The following is a 19,747-nucleotide window of genomic DNA, read 5'->3' as shown; positions in this document are numbered from 1 at the left end:
TTTTTTATACAACTGAGCAATTGAGGGTTAAGGGCCTTGCTCAGGAGCCCAGCAGTAGGAACCTGGTGGATGTAGGAATCGAACTCACAACCTTCCGATTGGTAGCCCAACACCTTAACCACTATGCTACCACATCCCTATACATGCCTATAAAAGAAGTCGTTGTCTTTATTATTGCTGCATGTTACATTACATTACAACACATTGGAATTATTTTCTTCTCATATCTCAGCTTTGGAGGTTGGGTTCAGAGCTCAGGGTCAGCCATGGTACAGCAGCAGCCCTAGAGCAGGCAGGGTTAAGGGCCTTGCTCAAGGGCCAAACAGCAGTAGCGTTGCAGTGCTGGGTCTTGATCCCCTGACCTTTTCATCAGTGTCGCTCCGGGTCACTGATTAAATGTGCTGAATGTGCATTAAAAGCCACTTAAAACAAGGGAATATTTTTTACCTCATTTCTCATCATGAGAATCATGTCAGGGCCGAATGACTTCCAGAATTTCATTGTTTAAGCTTCAAAATGAATTGATTAAAATAATTATTATCATTATTATTACTATTAATTAATTACTATGACTATTAATTTTTTTTTTGTACAATACAGCCAGGTGCGCGAGAGGCTGAAGAAGGAAGTGGAAGAAATGAAGGCTCAGGACCCAAATTTTAGGCCAGGATTGGTGGTGTTACAGGTCAGTGGGAACAAGTTAGCTTGCTGTCTTTTGAAACATGCATCTTTACAGTTGCGTGAGTTGTCAACATCATCAGTATTATCATATCATCAGCATCACTATTGTTATGGCTGCTTCATTTTTGTTTATTTAGCTTTTTTGATTAGTTTATTATCCAAAAAATAATTATATATATGTTTGTGTATATATGTGTAGGGGCACATGAGTAAAATGTGTAGAAAACATTTAGAATGTAAGATTTGTCATAAGACATCCAACAATCCTACATGCTGAGAACATGAACTTTAGAGAGCATCAAGCTTACAAAGATAAAGGCAGCAGTGAGGCAACTACAAACAACGGAGCCATGCCTGTTACTATTGCTGTGGTGTCAACAGAACAGGCTGGTTCCCTTGACTATAAACTGGCCATTTTGCATGTGAAGATCAAAGCCTACAATGGCAGTAAAGTCATTGAGACCTATGCTTTCCTCGACCCGGGAAGTTCTGCTACTTTCTGTACGGGAAAACTAATGGAAGATCTTCAAGTAAGAGGAAGAAGAACAAAAGTTCTTCTTAGGACTGTGGGACAAGAGAGGCCAATTTTTACATACAAAATATGGAGTTGGATGTATCTCTTTCATTTGGAATTGAACTCTTATTTAAAAAAAAAAAAAAATCATCCTCATTTCATCTATGGAGTAGTGTTAACTTTACTTTCCCACCAGAAATGGCTAAACTTAAAAGGAAGCCATTACATTAGTCTTCAGATACATTGGACGTCACTCTGGTGGACAAAACCTCACACAAACGTCTTTAAAATCATTCACACATTGTGTTTATTTTTCAACATTTAAAAAATTCACCATATTCTGTTAAAGCTAGCATCACGTTATGTCCGTTTGAACAAAAGCAGTTAGCGCTCCATTTCAGAGGATACTAGCCTTCTAAATATCACAGTGACTATAGTGGGCACAGTTCATAGTTCAGTGCTCTTCATAAGCAATCACAAAACCTCAACAGCAGTTGGAGGAAAAATAACCGGCAAAAAAAAGTTAAAGATTTTTCTTCACGTTTTTCTAAACCTTAACTGATTTTGAGGCTCGACTGATGAGGGATTTTAAAGTTTGCTGTGAACATATAACATTCTTTATGCAAAATATTTTGGCTTGAATAAATTATTTATAGTGTGTATATTGGAATCAACTAAACAGGAGGCTTGGGATTTGCCTCTCTTATATGGCACTATGTTTAAGATAAAGTTTAGTCCATTTGATTTAGATGGAAATTCATTCATTCATCTTCTACCGCTTATCCGAACTACCTCGGGTCACGGGGAGCCTGTGCCTATCTCAGGCGTCATCAGGCATCAAGGCAGGATACACCCTGGACGGAGTGCCAACCCATCGCAGGGCACACACATTCACTCACGCACTCACACACTACGGACAATTTTCCAGAGATGCCAATCAACCTACCATGCATGTCTTTGGACCGGGGGAGGAAACCAGAGTACCCGGAGAAAACCCCCGAGGCACATGCAAACTCCACACACACAAGGCGGAGGTGGGAATCGAGCCTCGACCCTGGAGGTGTGAGGCGAACGTGCTAACCACTAAGCCACCGTGCCCCCATAGATGGAAATTAGTTTCCATAATGATTTATTTGTAACGCAGCTCTTCACAACACTCGATTTACTCATTTCACACTAATTTTATTACATCTGTGTTGCAGGTGGGAAACAGAGATGACTCCAACCTGTACATCAGCATGAAGCTGAAGGCTGCTGCTGAGGTCAACAACCTAATCCGCTCTAGCAGTTGAATGTTTGGTGAAGAAATAAGAGTTTGGCACACTTAATAGACTAAGATTTTTTTCTTTTTCTTTTTTTGGATTGAATGTCATTTTAGATTGGAATCAATGCGACGCACACGAGGCTTCCACAAACCGCTACTGAAGAAGAGGTGAGAGAAAATGTTAAAACTCTTAACAAGAACTAAAAAGCAGTTGTTTGTCCTGGAAGCTTGAAATATTTCAGATGCAAAATGTAGTGTTTTTTTATTATTATTTTTTTTTTATGTCGGAATATATTATGCTGCAAAGTATATAAAACAGGGGGTGTCCAAGCTTCTCAGGAAAGGGCCGACGTGGGTGCAGGTTTTTTTATTCCAATCCAGCGGAAGCAGCACCTGAATCTACTGAAATCCAAGATCATCTGATTAAACAGGTGAAATAAGTTGTGACTCCTGCTTGATTGGAATAAAACCTGCACCTTCGCAGGCTCTTACTGGAACATTCCTGTTATAAAACTTTGTTGGACTACAGAGTTCGAATCCTAGGGCCATAAAGCTACCACCCCTTAATGCCCTTAACCCTCAATCGTTGTATAAATGAGATGTATAAAGCTGTATAAATGAGATGTATAAAGCTGTATAAATGAGATGTATAAAGCTGTATAAATGAGATGTATAAAGCTGTATAAATGAGATGTATAAACGCAAGTCACTCTGCCAAATGTCGTAAATGTTGAAGCTACAGGGAAGTGGTAGCTCAGTGGTTGAGATCGAAAAGCCTTGGGTTCAAATCTCAAAAACATCAAGCTGCCACTACTGGGCCTTTAAGAAAGACCGTTATCTTCAACTGCTCATTTGTATAAATGAGGAAAAATAAGTGATAAGAAAGATAAGTGCGTCAGCCGAATGCCATGAATGTAAAAATGTTTGTGGTCTTCCTTCTGGCACATCCGTCAAACGCACTTTCTCAGGTGCTACAGCGCATCACAGAGGTCAATGAGAACAGCAGTGTGCACGGGCTCATAGTGCAGCTGCCTTTGGACTCCATTCACCGCATCGACACTGAGAAGGTCACCAACGCCGTGGCTCCAGAGAAAGACGTAGATGGGTAATTAACTCTGAGGTTTTGTCATGGCTTCGATTCGGTATCATAACTTATTAATTATTAAAGATGCTCTTTCAGAAACAATTGACTTTGATAAGAAAATGAACAAGGATATTCTTCTTTTTTTTATTACTAGTTTGACTAGCATTAACGCAGGGAAACTAGCTCGGGGTGACCTTGGGGACTGCTTCATTCCCTGCACTCCCAATGGCTGTATGGAGCTCATTAAGCAGACGGGTCAGTGTGCCGTCTTCTGTTTTACAACATGCCTCATTCATCACTCTTTAGTATTGTTGTGTGTAAATCTTTACAGAGATTTAATGCATAAAAAAGCAAAAATGTAGGTGTAGTTGATTAATGTGAAGCTTTTCCACAGGCGTCACTGTGGCAGGAAAAAGGGCAGTTGTGGTTGGTCGCAGTAAGATTGTGGGTGCACCGATGCATGATCTCCTGCTCTGGAATCATGCCACTGTCACCACCTGTCACTCAAAAACTGTTGACCTGGCTGCTGAGGTAAAAATCTAAACACATCTCTAAAATATACTTCATGCCTTTTGTCTGAAACAAAAAGACAATAAATGCAGTTATTTGCTGAGAAACAGGCACATAGAGGCACTCAGACATGTAAAAACTACAATTTATACATTTACAGCTAAAACAGTGGTCAAAACAAGCACCTTGTGGCTCAGGTTGTAAAGGCTTTGGGCTGTTGATCGGAAGGTCAGGAAGGCCAAGCTGCCACTGTTGGGCAATTGAGCAAAGCCCTTAACCCTCACTGTATCATAGCTGTCCCTGTGATCCAACCCCAACCTCCTCAGTTGGAATATATGAAGAAAAGATGTAGCGATAATAAAGTCTTCTATGCCCATATTTTATTTCTATTTCAAAAAAGCCAGTTCTCCGAAGAGGAAAGGTCGTTATGTTGACGTTATGTTAAACGTATCTGCTTCTCATAGTCCTGACTTTTTCTTGTCTCTACTATTAGCATCTCAACTCCCACACAAACTAAAGCTACATACTGACTAATGCCTGACATTTAAAAGATTAGTGTTACTGAGTAAAATCCTGCTTTTCACCATTGGAATCTTTGAAGTCAGAGCATAGAATAATACTTGACATTTTTATTAAAGCAAGTTGGTTATGAAGTCAGTAACAGCACAGTGTTCTGCTAGAATCTGGGACATAGTGGCATTTTTGGTAATTATCTTAATCAACCATTATATAATTAGACAAACAGCGAGCGGAATTGGAAGAATGTCTAAATACCAAATTATTTCAGATAAACCCTGTAGTTGGAAATCTAGACATGAGCACAAGGTGCCCTAAAGGCCACGCTAGTCAGACCCATGGGTATTTAGTGAAGGAAGAAACAAACACCAAAATGTCAATATGTCAACACTCCTTTGACTCTAAATCAATTGTTTTTGGTCTGTCCTGTTTATAATGTCCCGACACAGTGCCTTTTATTTGGACATAGTGCCTTTTGTAAGACTCAGGAAACCTTTACAACTTTTTTTTTATACAAAGGAAGGCTGCTCCTTGTGTTTTTAATTTTTTTATTTTTTTAAGCTTCTTTGCAAACTATATATGGTTCATGGTCTGGTAATATGATGTAATCAAAGATAAACGTTGATGCATATCGTGGCAATGCAACACGATGTAGCAACTAAAATATTGTCACGCAAGCCTGGTTATTAGCCATTATTATTAATGCAGAAATGACCGAGCACTAAACCTATGGACATTTATGGTATCTCAGGTGGGAAAGGCCGACATCTTGGTGACCGGAATTGGGAAAGCAGAGATGGTGAAAGGCGAGTGGGTGAAGAAGGGTGCTGTAGTCATCGACTGCGGCATTAACCATGTTCCAGGTGAGTTTAGAGGAAGAAATGCAATTTTAATGCCCAGTTTTTCCAGAGTGAGCTTCTCATCACGTTAGCCATCCGGTAGCATGAAGGTCAGTGCCTGAGTTCTGCATCAGAAAACTTTTGCCCTATTTTCAGGAGATTGTGAATTAGAATCCTTCAACCAGGGGTGTTTTGAGATTTTGTTCAGTACTAGAGAACAGGCCACTTAAAAAATTTTACAAAAGTACTTCTAAATTTGTCATGCAATAAATGCAAAATCAGCAGCAAAGCATTCAATTCTGGTGACTTGGATGATAGTATAGTATTTAATTATGTTTGTTTTTATTTTCTCAAATCCACTTCTAGGATTTTCATGAGCTAACTATTTAACTAACTCAAAAGAATTTTACTGATGACTAAATCACATCATTTGTGGCAGAATGGCCGATAGAGAGAAGAGATAATCAAGCATTCATTCAGCAGTTTCCTCTCCTTGGTCCTCATCATGGCATCAGGTCGAGGTTTTCATTGGGGAAAGTGTCGGGGGGAGGAGCACAGTGAGCCTGTGCGGTATATGATTGTGACATCAGTATTTTGACATGTAGCTACTGTAATCTAACTCATGAGGCGATGATTTAAGTACTGGGCTATAAATAGCGTCTAGTGACTCCTCTGCCTCAAGCACAATTTCTTGAACAACATTGCAACTAAAGATCCAGTCAGAATTACTTCATTCATGGGACTCCCATCGGACTCCATTTACTGGACTTAAGAGTACACGATAGTTAAAAGACGCAAAGATTGTCAAGCTGGTGAGATTCTGACTGACCAAAAGATACAGCTCCGATCCGAAATATAAACCTACCTCCTGTACTTTCTTTCGGTCTATCCATGCTTTAGTTGATATATTTAATCCTTTTGGCCTGAAATGATACTAATCAAGGACAAGAACCTTACTTTATGTAGGGGGAAGTCGTGGTTAGAGAGCCTAATGGTTAGAGAGTTTGACTCCTAACCCTAAGGTTGTGGGTTCGAGTCTCGGGTCGGCCACGACTGAGGTGCCCTTGAGCAAGGCACTGAACCCTCCAACTGCTCCATGGGTGCCGCAGCATAAATGGCTGCCCACTGCTCCGGGTGTGTGTTCACGGTGTGTGTGTTCACTGCTGTGTGTGTGTGTGTGTGTGTGCACTTTGGATGGGTTAATGCAGAGAACGAATTCTGAGTATGGGTCACAATACTTAGCCGTCTGTCACGTCACTTAGATACCGTCCACTCTCCCTGATTGCTACCGATAATAATGGCTTATTTATTAAGTCATACTCTGGTTCAGATGAGCTGTAAAGTCTTCATAGAATTCACTCAGCAGAACACTTAACCTTCCCAGTATTCACACAATATGCTCCTTATATGCAATGAAAGGATTCAAGCCTCTATCTGTCTGTCTATCTGTCTGTCTGTCCTGACTTCATTTATTTGCGCTGAACTGATTGTTAAATAAAAACAGTTAGAATTCTGACAGTGCTGCAGTCTTTCATGGCCGGGTGTCTATCTAGATAGATGGAATATGAAATCTGTTCCCTGTCAATCACAGTGACACTACACAGCTAATCATGGCTGTCTGTAAGCTTCTGTATGAGGAAGAGGGCAAATGGCGCTTTCTGTTGAGTGAGTGCTGCGTCATCAGCCACGTTTCTTAAAAAAATAAATGTGTGTGTGTGTATGTCTGAGTAAACGCGTTAGCCTTTACTCATCCTGGTTAGTTAGTGGCTATTGTGTGATGCGTTCACAATGTCAACTCTACTACCTCGTCAGTAGGCGTATCTGCTACTGGTTGCCATAGTAATAACATTCATCATAACTAGTTTTCTAGTAATAAATCCGTTTTCTTTCTGTTAAAATGAATAATTTTGGAAGGAGATTTTGTGTGTACTGTACGACATTCAGCAGTGTATATTTGCATGATATGATACGAGATGTAGGAGAAGCAGCGTGTGATCTTTGCATCATATGATACGGATCATGTGCGTTCTACCGTCAGCAGTTGCACTGGTAGTCGCTATACCAAGTCGCTCGATATTTAAAAAAAAACTAAACTTTTCACATCTTTGTTGCGTTCCTGGACACACCCACATGTAGTCAGCAGCTGTCTCTGTCAATCATGTAGCTGGAAGTCAGGATGCGGTTGCCTAGAGGACTACCAATCTCAAGGTTGTGAGTTCAAATCCCAGGTGCCACTGCTGGGACCCTGAGTAAAGCCTTTAACCCTCAGTTGCTCAGTTACATACATACAAATGCAAGTCGCTCTGGATAAGGGCCTCTGCCAAATGCCATAAATAAGTTGTCAACTCTTACTGAAAATGAGCTGGCTTCGACTCTCTCGCATCAAAACAAAAGACATTTTAATCTTTTCACAGACAGCACCAAGCCAAGTGGAAAGCGGGTTGTAGGGGATGTTCACTTTGCTACTGCCAAAGAGCAAGCAGCCTTCATCACTCCAGTACCAGGGGGAGTCGGTCCCATGACTGTCGCCATGCTCATGCAGGTAGATTTGCTGTTTTCCATCTCCTGTATTATTACACTGTAAACACTGTTAGCATGAGCTTTTTGATTGATTTTTTTTTTCTCTCCTTAGAATACCATACTGAGTGCCAAGCGCTTCCTTCAAGCACATGAACCAGGAAAATGGAACATGTCTTATACCAAGCTTAACTTGCAGAGACCTGTACCGAGGTTTGGCCATTTCACCCTTTTACACTAAATCACTATGAACTATCAAATGAACTACAGAGTAATGTGATTCTGTATTCAGGCATGTATCGTGTGAATTCTCTGTCCTGATTGTTTGGTACAGGTGGATGACCGTATGCGTCAGACAGTAGTGCCGGTTTAAATTCCAATCGCAGGTTTATATTAATGCATTCGGTTTTCTACGTAATCGTTTCTATAGTAACAGTTTACATATAGACACTACATACAATGTAAGGCTAATAAAAGACGAATTGTTGGTCATTAACAAATAAAAATGTAGAACGGTTGATGTAGTGAGGCTTGTAACAGTCAGTATTTTCAGAACATTGGACCTACTGTAAATACACGTGACTCTCAGTGCCTCCTGCTTTTCCTTATTAATGGTGCTTGCAAAGCAACATTCTTGTTATTGTGCCGGACAAATCTTCGGCGCGTAACTTGTCCCGCAGCTGTCAAATCGACTGGCTCATTGAGGAGAGGTGTGTTCTGACTTTTATAAGCGATCCAACAAACGATGTTCGCACAGCGGACGAAAAAGCGGGCAAAAAAAATCCCATAGAAATGAATGGGAATTTTTTTTCCTCTCTTCTGTGTTCTCCTAGTGACTGTAGATGTAAAGGAGACTCTCAATACATGTACCTATCAATCCAATGATTCCAAAAGTATTGGCCCCTAGTCAATACATTTACCACACATCTGTCTGTCTGTCTGTCTGTCTCTGTTCATTCAACATTAAGAATTGCATGTACTGATCTATGCAGTATAATAAAAAGTAGAATCCCATAATGACTGCAGTATTCACATGAAATGTCCAAGCCCTCAGTAGCCTCTTTTGTCCAAAAGTATTGGCACCCCACCGTGTGTGTAGCCCCGCCCCCAAAATATGCGAAATCAAAAAGTTTGCACAACATGGACGACATATATAAAACACTCAGCCCGATGAGGGGAACTGACGTCACGTGTAGCCCCGCCCCCAAAATAAGCAAAATCAAAAGTTAGCACAAAATGGACGTCATATATCAAAACACTCCTGATGAGGGGAACTGCCTCATGTGTATTCTGGTCACGTCACGTGATGTCATGTGAAAATCAAAAAATTGCACAACATGGACATGTGACATATCAAAACACTCAGCACGACGAGGGGAACTTGACATGTGCAAGCACCATTCACATTTTCTTCAGGAAATGTACATTCTAGTTTTTTTATTTTTTATTGTTGTGGACAAAAATGCTTGAATACATTTTGACTTTCTTCAGAATTTCTGATGCAAAACTTTTTGAATTGCTAAAATTGCTAAAATCAGAGAAAGTAATCACTTTCTCTGATAGCTGTACTCATGTTTGACATACGCGACTCTAAGAGACGATCATGTGTGTAACTGTCACATGTCACTGTCAACTGTCAAATGTCTCTCTCTCTTTCTCTCTGCCACAGTGATATCGTTATCTCTCGCTCTGGCATCCCCAAGCCCATTGACCGTCTGGCCAGAGAGATCGGGCTGCTCTCAGACGAAGTCGAGCTCTATGGCAAGACCAAGGCTAAAGTCCAGCTGGAAACTATCAATCGATTGAAATCCCAGGCTGATGGCAAATATGTGGTTGTTACTGGGTAAGAAATCTTTTTTTTTTTTTTTTTTTAACATTTTAAAATATTTAGCTAATATTTGTGTTGCCACTGGCCACAAAATCACTTGCCCTTGACTTATTTATTTATTCATACATATTTATTTTATATATATAATAATAAATAATAATAATAATAAGAAGAAGAATAAGAATAATTAATAAAAATTTCCTTTTTATTTAACCTTGTTTTTCTCTGAATTTTGCTTTACACGGATGTTTTCATATATAATGTACTTCAGATACCGAAGGCTATATTATGGTTAATGCAATTGTATTTTGATGTTAATGTTAAAAATATAATTGTATATATATTTCATAGCTTAGCTTTGTTTGCATGTTGAACGCTTGAATGAAAATGGTTGCTTTAAATGTAATTACAGTCCTTAAATTTTCAGAATTAATTAATTAATTAATCATTTTTGTAGAATTACTCCTACACCCCTGGGCGAGGGGAAAAGCACCACTACAATAGGGTTAGTGCAGGCTCTTGGTGCTCACCTCAAGCGCAACGTGTTTGCCTGCGTGCGCCAGCCATCTCAAGGCCCCACGTTCGGCATTAAAGGTGCGTCATGTGGTCATGTTGCAGGATCTGCTTCTCAATGTCTCAGCACTCAACACTACGTATTTTCTTCATGTCTGTAGGTGGTGCGGCTGGAGGAGGCTATTCTCAGGTCATTCCCATGGAAGAGGTAACAGCGAACACATCTGAACACTTACAGATTTCTTCATGAACGTCATAAATGATACTTTCACACCTTTTATACCTTCGATCAGAATATCAACAACTGATACAACATGATGTTTTTAATATCTATTTACTTTAAGCCTAAAGCCCTATTCGGACGGGATTAGTTTTACGTGGGGACGTGGAGTAATGTAATTTTACCTCAGGACGTCTGTAATATTAATTGGCCAATTACGTTGCTTCCTGTTATCACGTGCGCAAACAGACAACATGGCACCTCCATGCTTTTAAACAGGAAATGACGGAATTTTACCGTACGTATTTACAGCGGGTCTATTCAGACGGGATTAGTATTACCTGAGGTAATACTTTTTTATAGAAGGTAAAAGTCGCTGTAATCTTTACTGACATTGTCCGTAAAGCTTCTGTCATCCCAGTTACAGTGAATTAGTATTTACTCCAATAATGAAGTACTAGATTTTATTAGATCAATTATATACTAATTAAATGATAAATATTAGATCCACTGTATTAATATAAACCTATGATTTGAATGTCTATTATTCCATTTATTACTATTACACTACGATCAGAGTTGCGGTTATAGAAAATCTATGAATTCATGACTTCTCAAGGGTAATAATGTTAAAAAAAAACACCTTTAATATGTGCGGAATTTTCTGTCGGTTTTAGTTTAATCTTCATCTCACTGGAGATATCCATGCCATCACTGCTGCAAACAACCTGGTGGCTGCTGCTATCGATGCTCGCATGTTTCACGAAGCCACTCAGTCTGATAAGGTAAAGATTTCTGCAGGTATAGTTACTGAGAAAGTGTCTGTGTGGTATAAGACCAAGGCAATATGACAATCTAATATATATATGTACTGATAAACATCACAACACAATCACTATGTGATTTTTTTTTTTTTTTTTTTTTTTTTTTTTTTTTAAATGGCAAATCCAAACTTTATATATAGTTTTATATGGTTCTGAAAATTTGTATAGAATCTTTAAAAATGTGAACTGTTATACATCAGATAATTTAACACAACTGGCAGTTTGCTACAAAACCTGTATTGTGTTGCATCTTTAGTGTGGGCTTGATTACCCCTCCACCCTGCGTGTCTGTGTGTCTGTCTCGGTCTGTGTGCCTGTCTGTCTCGGTCTGTGTGCCTGTCTGTCTCGGTCTGTGTGCCTGTCTGTCTCGGTCTGTGTGCCTGTCTGTCTCGGTCTGTGTGCCTGTCTGTCTCGGTCTGTGTGCCTGTCTGTCTCGGTCTGTGTGCCTGTCTGTCTCGGTCTGTGTGCCTGTCTGTCTCGGTCTGTGTGCCTGTCTGTCTCGGTCTGTGTGCCTGTCTGTCTCGGTCTGTGTGCCTGTCTGTCTCGGTCTGTGTGCCTGTCTGTCTCGGTCTGTGTGCCTGTCTGTCTCGGTCTGTGTGCCTGTCTGTCTCGGTCTGTGTGTCTCTGTCTGTCTCGGTCTGTGTGTCTCTGTCTGTCTCGGTCTGTGTGTCTCTGTCTGTCTCGGTCTGTGTGTCTCTGTCTGTCTCTGTCTGTCTGTCTGTCTCTCTGTCTGTCTCTGTGTGTCTGTCTGTCTCTGTGTGTCTGTCTGTCTCTGTGTGTCTGTCTGTCTCTGCGTGTCTGTCTGTCTCTGCGTGTCTGTCTGTCTCTGCGTGTCTGTCTGTCTCTGCGTGTCTGTCTGTCTCTGCGTGTGTGTCGGTGTCTGTGTGTCGGTGTCTGTGTGTCGGTGTCTGTGTGCAAAGCTTACAAGGCACTTCCCCAAGGTTTCCTCCCCCCAGATAGACATATCTGAATTGTTTATAGTGTATGTTTGGGTGCGGTTGTGCCTTATGATAGGTCAGAATCCTGGCCACGGTGTCCCCCGTCCTGTTCCCCTGCTCTGAGACAGACAGTGTAGGATAAAAAAACAGATGGACGGTTGGATATAATCTTGTCAAATTATCGTTCTCTAATGTAGTGTAATGTCATTTTCTAATTGTAAACTCAACAAATCTTAATATTCATACTGTGTTATGTGTCTGTGATTCATTCAGGCCCTCTTTAACCGTCTGGCGCCACTAAATGGAGGCCAGAGAACATTTTCCCCAGTGCAGATCAACCGACTCAAAGTATGAAAGACTTTAAACTGTACTTCTCATATATATCTCATACTCCGGATCTTTTGCCTGTGACAAATCGGATTGTGTGTTTTAACAACAGAAACTGGGTATTGAGAAAACTGATCCATCTGCACTAACGGAGGAAGAGATCACTCGCTTCGCCAGGCTGGACATCGACCCTGAATCGATCACCTGGCAAAGAGGTCCGGATAACTGCAGGCTCTGAACTGACTGCTGCGTGCAAACATATTGATTCTTCCTCCTATGGTTAAAATCCAAACATCTCTTTTTAGATTTACATCTTTTTTTTTTCTTTCTTTCCCCTGAGTGCAGTGTTGGACACAAACGATCGATTCCTTCGGAAGATCACCATTGGTCAGAGTCCCACCGAGAAGGGCTATACCAGAACAGTAAGCATTATTTATACATAGATTGTATCACACTGGGGACTAACAATAATGAATAAAGTGGCTGTTCCCGAGCTGGAAACCTATGTGTTCTCTGTAGGCTCAGTTTGACATCACGGTGGCCAGTGAGATCATGGCGGTGTTGGCTCTCACCAGTAGTGTGGAGGACATGAGGCAGAGGCTGGCTAAGATGGTGGTGGCTACCAGTCGCAGCGGTGAACCCATCACCACAGAAGACCTGGTCAGTGATGCTGATCCAATACACTTCATTTTAAATCATCTATTCTGCAGCTGTTTTATTTCTTTTTTTTTTTTTTTTTATTATTATTATTTTATTTGAGTGTTTGTTCCAGTGGAAGAGAGAGGGATCGTGTGTGTGTGTGAGCATTAATTAATAATTTTATATATATATTATGGCATGCCGTTTAGGAAATTATTCATGAGAGAATTGAATGAAAAGTATGAATATACTGAATGAAAAGTCTGAATATATTGATTGGATTCTGACGTCATCAAGACACACCCGATATCACTTGAGTAAAGTTGGCCGCATATTCACAGATTCGAGTTTCCTGAGTCAATAACTCCTGAGCTAAACACTCTAATTACACAAATAACACCGCAGCTACAAATAACAACGCAGCTACAACCCAATTTTCCTCAAAATCAGCTTTCCTCCGTGTTGGACAAAATACATGTCTCTATGTGAGTAGATAATAAAATACATAAGTCTCTGAGTTATCAGTTTTATCCAGTAGGTTCTGTAGTTATGCTTTAGAGCAACTATTAAAAGAAAATCTTTACTCCCTACTGACTTTTGCAACAGAAACGGGTACCCTACATACATGCCGTCACTTATACACGCTGCATACCTCCAGTGCACCCTTACACGATAATTAAAAATAAAGGCGTCTTTTCATTTTGTTTCTAATTTTGACCTTTGTTTTTAATTTAGTTAACTATTTCACATAACACGTATATGTAGAATCCACAAACCAATATTAATTGAATTTATTCTTATCTTTTCAGCAGAGGCTATAAAATTCTGAGCTTTATCTTTTCACACTGAAGAAAACCGAGGCACTCGGACACAACTATTACAAAAGAAGGAAATTCGCAAAGTATTTTGTCTACTGGGAAACATGTGAATGTCTTATGTAGCTTCTGAAGGGTAAAAAAGATCTGCATGGCATAATATGTAGATCAATACCCCCACGTGTACATTAGTGTACTTATTTAGAATTTCCTGTTTTTAAACTGTTTTAAAGTGTCCTGTGTGTCCTTTGCCACACCAAGGTTCTTTGTATTCTATACAGTGACAATAAGGTATCTTACTCTTTGTGTCAGGCAGAACAGGAAATAAACTTTCCCATGCTAGCTAATGAACTGTTGAACAGTCCAGCTCTGCTTTATCTTCTCTCAATCTCTTTTCAGGGTGTGTGTGGAGCGCTGACCGTGCTAATGAGAGATGCCATCAAACCCAACCTTATGCAGACCCTAGAGGTGTGTCTGTGTCGGTCTGTGTGTCTGTGTCGGTCTGTGTGTCTGTGTCGGTCTGTGTGTCTGTGTCGGTCTGTGTGTCTGTGTCGGTCTGTGTGTCTGTGTCGGTCTGTGTGTCTGTGTCGGTCTGTGTGTCTGTGTCGGTCTGTGTGTCTGTGTCGGGCTGTGTGTCTGTGTCGGGCTGTGTGTCTGTGTCGGGCTGTGTGTCTGTGTCGGGCTGTGTGTCTGTGTCGGGCTGTGTGTCTGTGTCGGGCTGTGTGTCTGTGTCGGGCTGTGTGTCTGTGTCGGGCTGTGTGTCTGTGTCGGGCTGTGTGTCTGTGTCGGGCTGTGTGTCTGTGTCGGGCTGTGTGTCTGTGTCGGGCTGTGTGTCTGTGTCGGGCTGTGTGTCTGTGTCGGGCTGTGTGTCTGTGTCGGGCTGTGTGTCTGTGTCGGTCTGTGTGTCTGTGTCGGTCTCCCTGTCTGTGTCGGTCTCCCTGTCTGTGTCGGTCTCCCTGTCTGTGTCGGTCTCCCTGTCTGTGTCGGTCTCCCTGTCTGTGTCGGTCTCCCTGTCTGTGTCGGTCTCCCTGTCTGTGTCGGTCTCCCTGTCTGTGTCGGTCTCCCTGTCTGTGTCGGTCTCCCTGTCTGTGTCGGTCTCCCTGTCTGTGTCGGTCTCCCTGTCTGTCTCTGTGTCGGTCTCTTTCTGTCTCTGTGTCGGTCTCTTTCTGTCTCTGTGTCGGTCTCTTTCTGTCTCTGTGTCGGTCTCTTTCTGTCTCTGTGTCGGTCTCTTTCTGTCTCTGTGTCGGTCTCTTTCTGTCTCTGTGTCGGTCTCTTTCTGTCTCTGTCTCTGTCTCTTTCTGTCTCTGTCTCTGTCTCTTTCTGTGTCTGTCTCTGTCTCTTTCTGTGTCTGTCTCTGTCTGCCTGTCTGTCTGTGTTTTACATTTAAAAATAAAATAAAATTGTAATTATAAATATATATGAGTGTGTGTGTGTGTGCGTGTGTGTGTGTGTGTGTATATATGAGTTCATGATTCATATCTGAAATAAAAAAACCCCACTACAAAATGTTAAAGGATAAGATGGAAGAAGGCTGCAAGCTCTTTTATGTTTCTATCTAGAGTATTTTTTGATACTCTAAACGATTGGATGAAAAATGAGATCGGCCTATGGGAGAATTAAATTTTGGGTGTATATTAGAAAGGACATTAGACACCATGTTTACGCCATGCTTCATGCCCCTAGCTTCAGGATAAAAAATATAAAATATGAAAATAAGCAGAAAGCACACAGTGAATAGTTTGCTTTGTCTTTGGTGTAAATGATGCCCTCAGGTCTTTTTTTTCTGCTTAGACAGGAATAAAAACTTAAGCTCTAATGGAAAACTGATCAAGGTTATGTCATGTGTCTGTCTCAGGGAAACCCTGTGTTTGTTCACGCTGGGCCTTTTGCCAACATCGCCCATGGGAACTCCTCTATCCTGGCTGATAAAATCGCTCTGAAGCTTGTAGGACCTGAAGGATTCGTAGGTATGACAGATAAACTTACTGGCAACATTAACATTAACATTCCTGTGATGCCAACATTCATCTTTTAATAATATGAGCTAGTATTACAAACAGCACTGTTCTGTATCTTGACTTAAGCTGTTTCCTCCTGATCTTGACTTAATATCTTTAGGGTGTGACATTTTATGTAAAAGTTATCAATCACCTGATCAAAGTAAAAGCGAATGCAATCATCCATGATGCTTCGGTAGGACTTGAGCTGTTCTGCTTGCATAATTGTTGTCAAATCTTTGTAACCGGTGGCTCTGGTTAAAAAAAAAAAGTCTATTAAAAGTCTATAAATAAAATCTATTACTCTATTAATATCATTACTTAAATCTTTTTCCAGATGCCGTCATATGGGTTTTGCACCAAAGACACTCAGGGCTTTAAGAATTTTTAGTTTTTATAAGCGTTTGTTTTTAAGCGCAATATTTTAATAGAAAAAAACAAAAAAAAACAAAAAAAAAAACTGTTTTCTCACAACTCAGTGTTACACCGAAAGAAAATGGAATGATAAATGGGTGGATGAAAAATGGCTAATAATAATAATAATAATAATAATAAAAAGCCTATTTATATCAGCCCTATAGAGCTTTTTATTCTGGAAATTTCCACCAACACGGCAGAATTCAATAATTCAGTATTTTCTTTCTTTCTGGCAGTAACTGAGGCAGGCTTCGGCGCAGACATCGGAATGGAGAAGTTTTTTAACATTAAGTGTCGTTACTCTGGGCTGCGGCCTCACGTGGTGGTGCTGGTGGCCACGGTCAGGGCGCTGAAGATGCACGGGGGCGGACCGACGGTGAGAAGGAGCTCTTATTAAAAACCAATTCGTGTGATTTTGCTTTCTAAAACAAGGCTTTCTAATTCTCTGCCTCGTGTCTCTCTTAATTCTATTGTCTGGTTAGACCTTATTTTAATTCCTACTGTTTCTGTGAAATGATTGTGTATTTTAACTTTGTTACTCGTGTACAATATGTATTTCTTGAGTGCTTGTAGAAACCTTCTACAGTTATTGTAATTTATAGGTCGTGGGAAACGGAAGGTTCAAGTTCTCCTTTTATTACTTGATTTTTTTTTGCTGTAAGTGTCTAGGCAGTACTGTTGTACCTGCTACATTCAACTTGACTCCTTGACGTCTAAACCTACAGTTATCACGTCTGTGGTACAGCACATGTATGCTTTCTTTAAGACAATGAAACTAAAGAGATTTATTTTAGATTGATTAGACGTATTAAAAAACAACAAAAACAAATTGAATGATTTGCTTTTATCAGTGATCTCTTAACCATCCTGAAGTTTAGGTAATGATTAGTGCTTCCAGTATGGTAGGAAGCGAAGGGGTTTTATTATTTTATCTATATTAGTACAATTTCTTAGGATTTCTGTTACTTGTACAAATGCCTTGGAAGGTGCACAGAACATGATTAAAAAAAAAAAAAAAGAGATTAAGCCGTGCCTTTAGCAAATGACCGCTTGTCTGTGCTTGGATGTGCTTCTTGACTCTTTGACTTATCAAGCCTCCTGATTCTTATACAAGATCCTGGTGGTGGAGCATTGTAAATGTTGGTTATCCATGGGGAAGTGAATTAGAAGAGTTATAAAAAAAAAGATATCAAATGCACATTTGATTGACTTGAAATGGACTTAAATTGTTGTTGGAAACGTAGCTCAAAGATATTAGAGGTTGGTATATGACATTGTAGGTGGATTTGCATATTTGTTTATTCATCATGCTCATTTGCATATCAAATTAAAATTAATGGCAAATATAAGAAGAAAGTTTATTTAATTTGAACTCTATCTATCTATCTCTCCATCTATCTCTCCCTCTATCTCTCTATCTATCTCTTTATATCTGTATCTATCCTCTCTCTCTATCTATCCGTCTGTCTGTCTGTCTGTCTGTCTGTCTATCCTCTCAATCTATCTATCTATCCTCTCAATCCTATCTATCCATCTAATCTATAACATGAGAAAAAAAAATGTTTGAAGCAATATCTCCATTATCGGTCATTATATTCTTATTGGATTGATTTTTAATTCCTCCTGACATGCTGGACATGTTGGTGAGAAATAGGTTGAATTATCAAAAAGAAAATTGCTCTCTGGCTTGACTGCAGTGTATCTGAATCATGTATATATTTATCTCTAGGTCACAGCCGGCATGCCTCTTCCAAAGGACTACATAGAAGAGGTGATGATCTGTCAGTTCTTCTGTCGGAACAACTTTACTTCTGCATTTCATATCTGCATTGTCCTTTAAACAAGTATTGTATAGAAGTATAATACGTGTCTAGTACTAGACCTATAATTAGATATTAGTTCTAAATAAAGCAGAGTTAATTATGTCTTATGTGGTTTGTGGTCTTCTAGAACCTGGAGCTGGTGGAGAAAGGCTGCAGCAACCTGAGGAAGCAGATCGAGAACGCCAAGCACTTTGGAGTGCCAGTTGTTGTAGCAGTCAATGCTTTCAAGTAAGAGACTACGCATGCATGAAGTTCATTTATTAGAACACGTAGACCACACGCTACACCGAAGAGACTATATTACATTGAAGAATATTGTTTGATTTAGTAATAATTCTGGATTCCGATTGGTCAGGAGCGGTTGACTTTATTTATTGGAACAGCACAGTATGGCTCTGGCTCGAATCCAGAAAGGTTTATAATGAAATGCGTTTGTTTCCGTAGCAACAACTTGCACGGATTTATATATTGGGTGATCCTCGTAATTTGAGGTTAATAATAGATGAAATATAAGAGAGACCCTTCTGGCACCTCCGCGAGTTGCAGCCTTTCCCGCGGCTACGTGTGTTTTGCTTTTTTTTGTGCTTTACTATCCATTCTATGGATATGGCTTTTAACATGCCGAAACACAGGCACAGGCTCCCCGTGACCCAAGGTAGTTCGGATAAGCGGTAGAAGATGAATGAGAGAGTGAGAAAGCAGAAACAATATTTGATGCAAGAATCACATATTGGGGGGGGGGGGGGGGTTCTGTATCATAGAAAGATTCACAGCTGTTGTTCGAAGCAACATCTCTTCAATTCCAACTGCAGAAAGAACATAGTAGGCAGTGAAGCCACAGTGAAGTAGTTGGTGATTTTGTGGACTTTCAGAGAAATAAAACCCATCATCTAATTTAAAAACACATGCTGGTTAATACATCTGATTGTTTGGAAGGAAAGTCCAAACTTTCGGGTCACCAACTTTACTATACTAGGGGCACAAATCAACCTTGGTTGATTATTCCAGTTTTATTCGTATAATGAAATTGCCACAAAGCAGCTGTAAGTATATTAAAATGAAGTATAAAACTGATCGTTTTATATTTAAATGTATATTGATGCCAATGAACAAGCCAGTGGCAGCAGTGGGGAAGATAAACTCTCTGAGACAATTTTTAAATATTCATTGATCAATAATAATAATAATAATAATAATAAAAAATGTAATATAGTAATAAAAAAGGACAGGGAAAAAAAAAAACAATATTCAAACTAGATTTGTAAAGTTTGTCACGACAAACTTTGATGTTGGCTTTGACGAGGCAAGTATTCGCAAAGGCCGGTGCTTTTTGGAGGCGAGTGGACATAAGGGTCAGTGTTACTTTTGGAGGCAAGTGGACAGAAAGATAGGGTGCCAAAACATTTGGAGACAAGTGGAGATGAGCATGTGATGTCATCTGAATACTCCTGAGGAAGTTCTTCTCATTGAGCTGAGTGTTT

The 19,747-nt window shown here is 40.1% G+C and overlaps 1 protein-coding gene across 1 annotated transcript in view; it reads left to right on the top strand.

Annotated features, from left to right (window-relative positions):
• Positions 1-19,747, top strand: part of mthfd1b (methylenetetrahydrofolate dehydrogenase (NADP+ dependent) 1b) — a 29,836-nt gene that overhangs the window by 3,488 nt on the left and 6,601 nt on the right. Inside the window, exons 2-23 of the mRNA XM_060880191.1 lie at positions 601-685; positions 2,398-2,457; positions 2,574-2,627; positions 3,428-3,564; positions 3,698-3,798; positions 3,938-4,074; positions 5,321-5,432; positions 7,823-7,950; positions 8,041-8,138; positions 9,595-9,768; positions 10,211-10,347; positions 10,428-10,474; positions 11,164-11,271; positions 12,522-12,596; positions 12,688-12,790; positions 12,921-12,997; positions 13,095-13,235; positions 14,429-14,497; positions 15,885-15,996; positions 16,680-16,819; positions 18,173-18,214; positions 18,394-18,494. Of these exons, the coding sequence (XP_060736174.1) occupies positions 601-685; positions 2,398-2,457; positions 2,574-2,627; positions 3,428-3,564; positions 3,698-3,798; positions 3,938-4,074; positions 5,321-5,432; positions 7,823-7,950; positions 8,041-8,138; positions 9,595-9,768; positions 10,211-10,347; positions 10,428-10,474; positions 11,164-11,271; positions 12,522-12,596; positions 12,688-12,790; positions 12,921-12,997; positions 13,095-13,235; positions 14,429-14,497; positions 15,885-15,996; positions 16,680-16,819; positions 18,173-18,214; positions 18,394-18,494 (2,238 nt within the window). The remainder of the gene's footprint in view (positions 1-600; positions 686-2,397; positions 2,458-2,573; positions 2,628-3,427; positions 3,565-3,697; positions 3,799-3,937; positions 4,075-5,320; positions 5,433-7,822; positions 7,951-8,040; positions 8,139-9,594; positions 9,769-10,210; positions 10,348-10,427; positions 10,475-11,163; positions 11,272-12,521; positions 12,597-12,687; positions 12,791-12,920; positions 12,998-13,094; positions 13,236-14,428; positions 14,498-15,884; positions 15,997-16,679; positions 16,820-18,172; positions 18,215-18,393; positions 18,495-19,747) is intronic.

Source organism: Tachysurus vachellii, chromosome 10 (assembly GCF_030014155.1).
Source record: "Tachysurus vachellii isolate PV-2020 chromosome 10, HZAU_Pvac_v1, whole genome shotgun sequence".
In the NCBI taxonomy this organism is placed as follows: domain Eukaryota; kingdom Metazoa; phylum Chordata; class Actinopteri; order Siluriformes; family Bagridae; genus Tachysurus; species Tachysurus vachellii.
The sequence above is the reverse complement of the archived record's forward strand: the minus strand, read 5'-3'. Positions and strand labels throughout refer to the sequence as shown.